This window comes from Budorcas taxicolor, chromosome 3 (assembly GCF_023091745.1).
Source record: "Budorcas taxicolor isolate Tak-1 chromosome 3, Takin1.1, whole genome shotgun sequence".
Lineage (NCBI taxonomy): Eukaryota > Metazoa > Chordata > Mammalia > Artiodactyla > Bovidae > Budorcas > Budorcas taxicolor.
The window spans coordinates 14,059,216-14,069,874 of record NC_068912.1 but is presented as its reverse complement, the minus strand read 5'-3'; the positions used below and the strand labels follow the sequence as shown (position 1 = coordinate 14,069,874).

General features: G+C 41.4%; 1 protein-coding gene across 1 annotated transcript; it reads right to left on the bottom strand.

Moving 5' to 3' along the window:
- Positions 1-1,698: 1,698 nt before the first annotated feature.
- Positions 1,699-2,713, bottom strand: LOC128044883 (zinc finger protein 596-like). The gene is given in 2 exon segments (XM_052637294.1): positions 1,699-2,118; positions 2,120-2,713. Coding segments are annotated over 2 exon segments (969 nt in total). The 5' UTR covers positions 2,669-2,713.
- Positions 2,714-10,659: the final 7,946 nt, after the last annotated feature.

Sequence of the window (10,659 nt, the reverse complement as noted above, 5' to 3'; positions counted from 1 at the left end):
ACTCATTTTGACTCCTTCTTCTCCCTCATGCAAGACACCCAATTAGCTACGATGGTCCACTGGGTTATTCTTCATAAAGCTTCTTGTATTCCATCCTTTTCTCATTTATTTTTATTCCTCTTTTCCAGCTCCACCTAAGCTGATGTTACATTCCCCCAAGCAATGTATATACCTCCACATCCTCCCACTCTTGTACTGTTCACTTTTTCATTAGAGCCATCCTAGTACTCGCTAGGACATGACTAAGTGACTTCCCTTTCACTTTTCACTTTCATGCATTGGAGAAGGAAATCGCAACCCATTCCAGTGTTCTTGCCTGGAGAATCCCAGGGCTGGGGGAGCCTGGTGGGCTGCTGTCTATGGGGTTGCACAGAGTCAGACACGACTGAAGCGACTTACCAGCAGCAGCAGCAGCAGTACTTTACTTATAGAGTGGTATCATATTGTGGTTTTGAGTTGCATTTCTCTTATGAGTAATAAGGTTGAACATCATTTCATGGGCATACTGAATATTTATATATCTTATATGAATTAATGGATTTCTCTAATTCTCTGTCATCATAAATTGTACTCACCATTCTTTCACGTTGTCCATTTTATTGGCATATAATTGCTGATAGTAGTCTCTTATGATCCTTTGTATTTCTGTGTTGTCTGTTGTGATCTCTCCATTTTCATTTCTAATTTTATTATTTGATTTTTCTCTCTTTGTTTCTTTTTTTTTTTTTAGCAACAGACTTTATTATTTAAATATTTACAAATAATAATCTATTGAAAAAAGTGTAGTTTCTTACAAAATTTGGCATTCAGTGTTCCCAGATCACTTTACTATCTTGTATTTATATGTCAGACTTTTCTTCATAAATAGTTCACTCAAAATTCTGAATTATTTGCTAAATTGTACATTAAAAGCTTTTTAAAGGGTTTTTCACCGGCCCCCCCTTAGTTTTCCAAATTCTAGATGAAGTTTTCTCCACTTGATTTTAGGATCACTGTTTCTTCAGCGTGAGAACCTAAATATTGATTATGAAATGAGGTCACTGAAGGCTTTCCTTCTTTCATGACAGAGTGTTTTGTACAGTCTGAATCCACATAGGTACCTCAGGTGTGGTTCTTATGAATAAAGGATTTGTCATGATTTTTCAGTGAATCACTTCTTTAGGATGAATTATTTGGTATTTCTCAAGAGCCTTCACCCTCTTACTTCCTGTCATAGTGATTATCCCTTCACTGAGTTTTCTCGTGTGCGTCGGCTGTGCTTGGCTTAATGTTTGTTCACAGTGATTAAACCTAGAGGCTTTCCCAGATGGGAGTCTGTTCATGTTGTTTACCATGAATTATAAATGAAAGCATTTTCACACTGATTGCAGACTTGGATTCTCCCCTATGCAAATCCTCCAGTATGTTTAGCTTAGAGCTGCTGTTAAAGACGTCCACGTTCCTTAGATTTACAGTGCAAATTCTCTCATGACATCTATGACCACACAACAGACTGCAGGTTTTGCTATGTGAATGTCACACATGTGGATTCTCTTTCATATAAATGTGCGTATGTCAAATGGAGTAACTGAAGGGTCCTCCCCACTGATTAGTGTTTTACAGTGCTTACAGCTTTCTTTGATGTGACTCTCTGATGTGTTCAAATATTAAAGCTATGGTTGAAGTCTTGTCCATGTTTACTACATTTATAATACCATGTCATCTAAGGTCAGAGTACTTACTGAAAACATTCATAATTTTCTCTCCATTGTGGGTCCCCTCATGTCGCCTAAGGGCGGAACACTGACTGAAGGGTTTTCCACAGAGATGACATTCATATGGTTTCTCTCCAGTGTGAGTTCTCTCGTGACGTCTAAGAGCAGAACATTTACTGAAGGTTTTTCCACAGAGCTGACATTCATACGGTTGCTCTCCAGTGTGCGTCCTTTCATGCTGTCTGAGGTTGGAGGACTGACTAAAGGCTTTTCCACAGAGATGACATTCATACGGCTTCTCTCCAGTGTGAGTCAGATTGTGTTTTCTAAGGTCAGAGCTTTGAATAAAGGCATTCCCACAGATATGGCATTCATAAGGTTTCTCTCCAGTATGGGTCATCTCGTGTCTTCTAAGGCTAGAGCAATTTGCTGAAGGCTTTACCACACAGATGGCACTCACAAGATTTACCTCTGGAGTGCATCTGCTTATGTGGATTAAGGTATGACTGGTCACTATGGGATTTTTGATACTGTTTGCTGATATTGGGTGTCTTTTCTGTGTGAGTTAACAAATGTTGACTCAGTGTGGAGCTAGGAGTGAAATCTTCTTCCAAATCATTACATTCACAGGGATCCTCTGGAGTGTGAAACGTCGTTGGGATGATTGTAGATGTGTCCTTCTTGCTGATATGCTGTGTGGCTAACAATTCTTTAAAGGCACTTTCCCTGCCTGGACTGTGGCTTTGGAAAAATCCTCTTCCTTCAATCCACAGCTCTTCACCTTGCTCCAACTGGAAAATCACATCCAATTTGCAATGCTGATACCCCACGAAGACCAGATGACTGATATTTTCCAGCATCACATCTCTGAACAGCTTTCTCTGGGATGTGTCCAGCAGGGCCCACTCTTCCTGGGTGAAGTCTACAGCTACATCTTCAAACGTCACTGATTCTCTGTAAGATGTCAGGCACATGTCTCCATGGAGCAGACTGTTTAGCTAGCATCTTCCAAAGCTGACAGACTCTCTAGGCTGTAGGGTGGAGCAGATGGCAGAATGTGTAGCAAGACGGTCTGGGCTGAGAAAGGCTCTAATCTTATTGTTCAGAGTAGTTGGGGCCCTGGAGGGCTGGGGAACAGGGCATAGTCCCTGAGTCTGGCCTTCTTCCCGGGAGGCCAGATTCCCAGAAATAGGTGTGGGTCCAGCCCCTGTGGCAGAGCGCCTCCAGATTAGGCGGGGCTCCCCGCGGCTGGGATGGTAACAGCCGCGGGGGCCTGGGAGTGTGGAGGACCCGGCGCTGAGCGCGTCAGCGCGCGAGATTGGACGCAAACTCTCTCTTTGTTTCTTGATGAGTCTGGCTAATGGTTTGTCAATTTTATTTATCCTTTCAAAGAACCAGCTTTTGGCTTTGTTTACTTTTGCTATGGTCTCTTTTGTTTCTTTTGCATTTATTTCTGCCCTAATTTTTAAGATTTCTTTCCTTCTACTAACTCTGGGGTTCTCCATTTCTTCCTTTTCTAGTTGCTTTAGGTGTAGAGTTAGGTTATTTATTTGACTTTTCCCCTGTTTCTTGAGGTGAGCTGGTATTGCTATGAACTTTCCCCTTAGCACTGCTTTTATAGTGTCCCACAGGTTTTGGGTTGTTGTGTTTTCATTTTCATTTGTTTTTATGCATATTTTGATTTCTTTTTTGATTTCTTCTGTGATTTGTTGGTTATTCAGAAGCGTGTTGTTCAGCCTCCATATGTTGGAATTTTTAATAGTTTTTCTCCTGTAATTGAGATCTAATCTTAATGCATTATGGTCAGAGAAGATGCTTGGAATGATTTCGATTTTTTTGAATTTATCAAGGTTAGATTTATGGCCCAGGATGTGATCTATCCTGGAGAAGTTTCCGTGAGCACTTGAGAAAAAGGTGAAATTCATTGTTTTGGAGTGAAATGTCCTCTAGTTATCAATTAGGTCTATCTGGTCTATTGTATCATTTAAAGTTTGCGTTTCTTTGTTAATTTTCTGTTTAGTTGATCTGTCCATAGGTGTGAGTGGGGTATTAAAGTCTCCCACTATTATTGTGTTATTGTTGATTTCCCCTTTCATACTTGTTAGCATTTGTCTTACATATTGCGGTGCTCCTATATTGGGTGCATATATATTTATAATTGTTATATCTTCTTCTTGGATTGATCCTGTGATCATTATGTAGTGGCCTTCTTTGTCTCTTTTCACAGCCTTTGTTTTAAAGTCTATTTTATCGGATATGAGTATTGCCACTCCTGCTTTCTTTTGGTCTCTATTTGCATGGTATATCTTTTTCCAGCCCTTCACTTTCAGTCTGTATGTGTCCCTTGTTTTGAGGTGGGTCTCTTGTAGGCAGCATATATAGGGAACTTGTTTTTGTACCCATTCGGCCAGTCTTTGCCTTTTGGTTGGGGCATTCAACCCTTTTACGTTTAAGGTAATTATTGATAAGTATGATCCCGTTGCCATTTACTTTATTGTTTTGGGTTCGGGTTTATACACCCTTTTGGTGTTTCCTGTCTAGGGAATATCCTTTAGCATTTGTTGGAGAGCTGGTTTGGTGGTGCTGAATTGTCTCAGCTTTTGCTTGTCTGGAAAGCTTTTGATTTCTCCTTCATATTTGAATGAGATCCTTGCTGGGTACAGTAATCTGGGCTGTAGGTTATTTTCTTTCATCACTTTAAGTATGTCTTGCCATTCCCTCCTGGTCTGAAGAGTTTCTATTGAAAGATCAGCTGTTATCCTTATGGGAATCCCCTTGTGTGTTATTTGTTGTTTTTCCCTTGCTGCTTTTGATATTTGTTCTTTGTGTTTGATCTTTGTTAATTTGATTAATATGTGTCTTGGGTGATTCACCTTGGGTTTATCCTGTTTGGAACTCTCTGGGTTTCTTGGACTTGGGTGATTATTTCCTTCCCCATTTTAGGGAAATTTTCAACTATTATCTCCTCAAGGATTTTCTCATGGTCTTTCTTTTTGTCTTCTTCTTCTGGGACTCCTATAATTCGAATGTTGGAGCATTTCATGTCGTCCTGGAGGTCTCTGAGATTGCCCTCATCTCTTTTAATTCTTTTTTCTTGTTTCCTCTCTGTTTCATTGATTTCTACCATTCTATCTTCTATTTCACTAATCCTATCTTCTGCCTCCATTATTCTACTATTTGTTCCCTCCAGAGTGTTTCTGATCTCATTTATTGTGTTATTCATTATATATTGACTCTTTTTTATTTTTCTAGGTCTTTGTTAAACCTTTCTTGTATCTTCTCAATCCTTGTCTCTAGGCTATTTATCTGTGATTCCATTTTGATTTCAAGATTTTGGATCATTTTCACTATCAATATTTGGAATTCTTTATCAGGTAGATTCCCTATCTCTTCCTCTTTTGTTTGGTTTGGTGGGCAACTCTCCTGTTCCTTTACCTGCTGAGTATTCCTCTGTCTCTTCATCTTGATTATATTGCTGCGTTTGGGGTGGCCTTTCTATATTCTGGGAATTTGTGGAGTTCTCTTTATTATGGAGCTTCCTCACTGTGGGTGGGGTTGTATCAGTGGCTTGACAAGGTTTCTTGGTTAGGGAGGCTTGTGTTGGAGTTCTGGTGGGTGGAGCTGGGTTTCTTCTCTCTGGAGTGCAATGGAGTGACCAGTAATGGGTTATGAGACATCAATGGTTTGGAGTAACTTTGAGCTGCCTGTATATTGAAGCTCAGGGGTGTGTTCCTGTGTTGCTGGAGAATTTGCTTGGTATGTCTTGCTCTGGAACTTGTTGGCCCTTGGGTGGTGGTTGGTTTCAGTGTAGGTATGGAGGCATTTGATGAGCTCCTATCAATTAATGTTCCCTGGATTCAGGAGTTCTCTGATGTTCTCAGGATTTAGACTTAAGCCTCCTGCTTCTGGTTTTCAGTTTTATTTTTACAGTAGCTGCAAGACTTCTCCACCTATATAGCACCGATGATAAAACATCTAGGTTAAAGATGAAAAGTTTCTCCACATTGAGGGACACCCAGAGAGGTTCACTGAGTTACATGGAGAAGAGAAGAGGGAGGGGGTAGTTAGAGGTGACTGGAATGAGATGAGGTGGGATCAAAAGAGGAGAGAGCAAGCTAGCCAGTAATCACTTCCTTGTGTGCTCTCCACAGTCTGGACCGCTCAGAGGTATTCACGGAGTTATACAGGGAAGAGGAGAGGGAGGAATTAGACAGAGGTGGCAGGGAGGATAAAAGAGGGAAATGAAAAGGAGAGAGACAGATCCAGCCAGTAACCAGTTCCTTAGGTGTTCTCCACCGTCTGGAACACACAGAGATTCCCAGAGTTGGGTAGAGAAGAGAAGGGGAGGGAAGAGACAGAGGCGACCTGGTGGAGAAAAAGGAGAGTCCAAAGGAGGAGAGAGTGGTCAAGGTAGTAATTTCACTCTCAGGTAAAATTGGGTACTGAAGATTGGGTTTTTAAATGTACAAAATTGACAACAAAAACCAAAAAGCAAAGATTAAAAGTCTAGAGTAGAGGTTGGATTTTCAAAAATACAATATTAAAGAAAAGAAGAAGAAGAAAAAAAACAAAGCCACGAGAATTATTAAACAACAACAACAACAACCACACATAGACTATATATGGCGTTTGCTTTAAAAAATAGGGTCTTTTTTTTGAAAAGTAATAATAGGTTTTAGAAATAAAAATTAAAGGGGAAATAGAGGACTTAACAATTTTAAAAAGGTAGGAAAAAAAGAAGAAGAAGAAAAACAACCACACAACAATATCAAAAAAAAAAAAAAAAAGAAAGAAAAAGAAAAAGAAAAAAAGTGATCTTAAAAATAGTAAAGATAAATCTGGCCCTTTCTCTGGTGTTGTGGGCAGTGTGGGGTCACTTCCAAGGCGGTTCCCTCTGTTTAACTTCTTCTGTTTGCTGGTCTCTTCAGTGTCTGATTTCTGCCCTGACACAAGGGGGGCGGTGGTGGACACTTTTTTTTTTAGGCTCACTTGTTCAGTCGCGCTGTGGGGAGGGGGGGATGCTGCAAACAAATAACACTGTCGTATGCACGCAGTGTCTCAGCCCCACTGGGCCTGCCCCTGCTCGCGGTGCACAAACCGCTCAGGCTCTACGTTGCTCTACCGGGAACTGTCTGAGGCCGGCCTTAGGCTGCGTGCACCTCCCCGGTCTAAGCCACTCAGGTTCAGTGCTCAGGTAGCCCTCAGAGGCGCAGATTCGGTTGGGACTGCATTTTGTGCCCTTCCCAGGTCTGAATAGCTCATGTGTTTGGCGAGCATGGTTGCTGCGACTTATCACCTTTCCCGTCTCTGCTGCTCAGTTTTCTGGGTGTACCGCTGGCGCCCCTTGTGAGGTAGATGGTGACTGTCCAGAACCCCCAGAAGTCTTAGCAAAGAAGCCTGCTTGCAGTTTGGTAGGTAAAGTCTCTCTGGAGCTGCCATTGCCCCCTTCCAGCCATTACGGCTCTGGCTGCCTGTCCCCGGTGGCGGATGGTCTGCAGCCAGCTATTTCCGTTCAGTCCTTTGTTCTGGGCATGGTCCTGGTGGTGTCTTATGTTCGAGCTTCTCGTGTGGTAGCTATCCCACAGTCTGGTTTGCTAGCCCAGGTTAGTTCGTTCTGGTTACGTGCGGGGTGTTCCTGCCCAATTCTTAAAAAGCACTGCAGCCTCCTATGCCTCCCTGCCCTGCCCCCACTTGCTAGTGGCGGATGCAGGTGTCTGCGCTGCTTTTCTGCTGGGGGAGTTACTGTTGGGCTTGTAATCTGTTGGTTTTATTTATTTATTTATTTTTCCTTCCTGTTATGTTGCCCTCTGTTCTTCCAAGGCTCACCACAGACACGGCAGGGAGTGTTTCCTGGTGTTTGGAAACCTCTCTTCTTAAGATTCCCTTCCCAGGACGGGATTCCCTTCCCGGGACGGAGCTCCCTCCCCACCTCCTTTGTCTCTTTTTTTGTCTTTTATATTTTTTCCTACCTGTTTTTGAAGACAATGATCTGCTTTCCTGGGTGCCTGATGTCCTCTGCCAGCATTCAGAAGTTGTTTTGTGGAGTTTGCTCAGCGTTGAAATGTTCTTTTGAGGAATTTGTGAGGAAGAAAGTGGTCTCCCCATCCTATTCCTCCACCATCTTAGGACCGCCCCCCCCGGAGTATCATTTTTCATATCTTCACTTTGAGCGTACATTTGTCTTGAGTTGAGATGAGCTTGCTGGTAGCAGCATAGAGTTGAGTCTTCTTTTAAAAATCATTGCAGCCACTCTGTGTCTTTGAGTGTTCAATTCAGCACATTTACATTTGGGTTATTACTGATATCTGAGAACTTAGCGCTGCCATTTTGTCTTTTCTTTTCTGGTTGTTCTCTATCCCTATTGTTTCTTTTTTACTGGTGTTTCTGCCTACCACTTTAGTTTGGTGCTTTATATTAGGCTTTCTTCAGTTTCCTCTTTTTTAATGTTTCCTGTCTCTGCTTGCAATTTATATTTTATGGGTACCATGAGGTTTGTATGAAATGTCTCATAGATAAATTGGCCCTTGTTCTAATGATATCATTTAGCTTCATTTCCTTGTGTGGATTTCATTCTTTTCCTCTTCCTCTTTTATTTTTTGTTGTTTCAAATTATCCTTTTTTATGTTGTGAGTTTGTTACCAAATTTAAGTACCTATAATTATTGTTACTGCTTATCCTCATTTAACCTTTATGCTATAATTGTTTAACAACAATCCATTCTAACATGGAGTGGCAATTTCCTGATTCTGTCTTTCTATTTATAACTTTCATAAAGTTTTGTGTACTTTTGTTTTTTCATTTAAGGTAGAAGAGTACCTTTAACATTTGTTATAAGAGAGGTCTAGAATTGGTGAGCACCATCAGCTTTTGTTTGTCTGGTAAAGTCTTTATATCTTCTTTATGTCTGAAGGATAAATAGTGGATAGATTATTCTTGGCTGAGAGTTTTTAGTTTTCAATATTTTGAGTATGTTATTTCATTCTCTCCTGTCCTATAGAATGTCTGCTGAGAAATCTGCTGATAGTCTAATTGAAGTTTCTTTGTAGGTTACAATCCTTTTTTCCTGGTTGACTTTAAAATTGTTTCTTTGTCATCGACTTTTGACAATTTAGTATCATGTGCCTTGGAGAAGGTCTTTTTGCACTGAGGTGATAAGTTCTCTAAGCCACTGGATGGAGGAGCCTGGTAGGCTGCAGTCCATGGGGTCACAAAGAGTCGGACATGACTGAGTGACTTCACTTTCACTTTTCACTTTCATGCATTGGAGAAGGAAATGGCAACCCACTCCAGTGTTCTTGCCTGGAGAATCCCAGGGACAGGGGAGCCTGGTGGGCTGCGGTCTATGGGGTCGCACAGAGTTGGACACGACTGAGGTGACTTAGCAGCAGTAGTAAGCCACATGGACTTGAAAATCCAGCTCCTTCCCGAGGTTGGGAAGTTTTCAGTGGTTATTTCCTCAAATAAGTTCTCTGCTCCTTTCTTCCTCTCTTCTCCTTCTGGGAAACTCTTTACCCTAATGTTGCCCTTCCTAATAGAGTCAGATAGTTGTTGCAGAATTTCTTCCCGTTTTTAGGTCATAATCCTCTCTCCTCTTCTACCTGAATGCTTTATATCTTTGAACTTGTTAATTCTCTCTTCCATATGGTTTGCTGTTTCCAGTGAGCTTTCTAATGAATTCTTTATCTTGTCTATTGAGTTATTCAGCTCTGGAATTTGATTCTTTTTTTAAAATATCAGTCTCTTTGATAAAGTATACCTTCTTTTTTCATAGCTTAATTGCCTTTCTCAATTTTCTTGTAGCTTGTTGAGTATCTTCATGAGAGAGGTTAATATTCTGCAACTTTAAGTTTGGTTTCTGGAGAATTGTAATTTTATTTTTGTGATATTGTGTTACTGTAGTTCTTTACGGTGCTTTATCTGTTGTTCCTCTGCTGGTGTATTTAACGAGCAGAGGAGAACACTCTCTTCCTTGCTGCTAAGTGACTTCAGCCGTGTCCGACTCTGTGTGACCACATAGATGTCAGCCCACCAGGCTCTCTTGCCCCTGGGATTCTCCAGGCAAGAACACTGGAGTGGGTTGCCATTTCCTTCTCCAACTCTCTTCCTTAGGTAACGCTTTTTATTGTTTCCCCCTCTTGTTTCTATTTCAATTCACCGTTAGTAACTAGAGGCCTTTCTCTTTCTTCCCAGTAGGTGGTGCTATTGCATGCTTTTGGTTTCTCCTTGTTCAGTCCCACTCTTTGCGACTGCCCCCCACCCCCCCACCCCACCTCTTTGGACTGAGGCATGCCAACCTTCCCTGTCCTTCACTATCTTCCAGAGTTTGCTCAATCTCAGGTTCATTGAGTCAGTGATGCCATCCAACCATCTCATCCTCTGTCGTCCCCTTCTCCTCCTGCCTTCAATCTTTCCTAGCGTCAGGGTCTTTTCTAATGAGTCAGCTGTTCGCATTAGGTGGCCAAAGTATGGGAGGTTCAGCTTCAGCATCAGTCCTTCCAATGAATATTCAGGATTGAATTCCTTTAGGATTGATTGGTTTGATTTCCTTGCATTCCAAGGGACTCTCAAGAGTCTTCTCCAACACCACACTTCAAAAGCATCAGTTCTTTGGCATTCAGCCTTTTTTATGGTTCAACTCTCACATCCATACATGACTACTGGAAGAACTATAGCTTGACTATATGGACCTCTGTTGACAAAGTAATGTCTCTGCTTTTTAATATGCTGTCCAAGTTGGTCATAGCTTTTCTTCCAAGGAGCAAGCGTTTTTTATATTTCATGGCTGCAGTCACCATCTGAAGTGATTTTGGAGCCCTCCAAAATAAAGTTTCTCACTGTTTCACTGTTTCCCATCTATTTGCCATGAAGTGATGGCACTGAATGCCATGATCTTCATTTTTTTGAATGTTGAGCTTTAAGCCATCTTTTTCGCTCTCCTCTTTCACCTTCATCAAGAGGGTCTTTA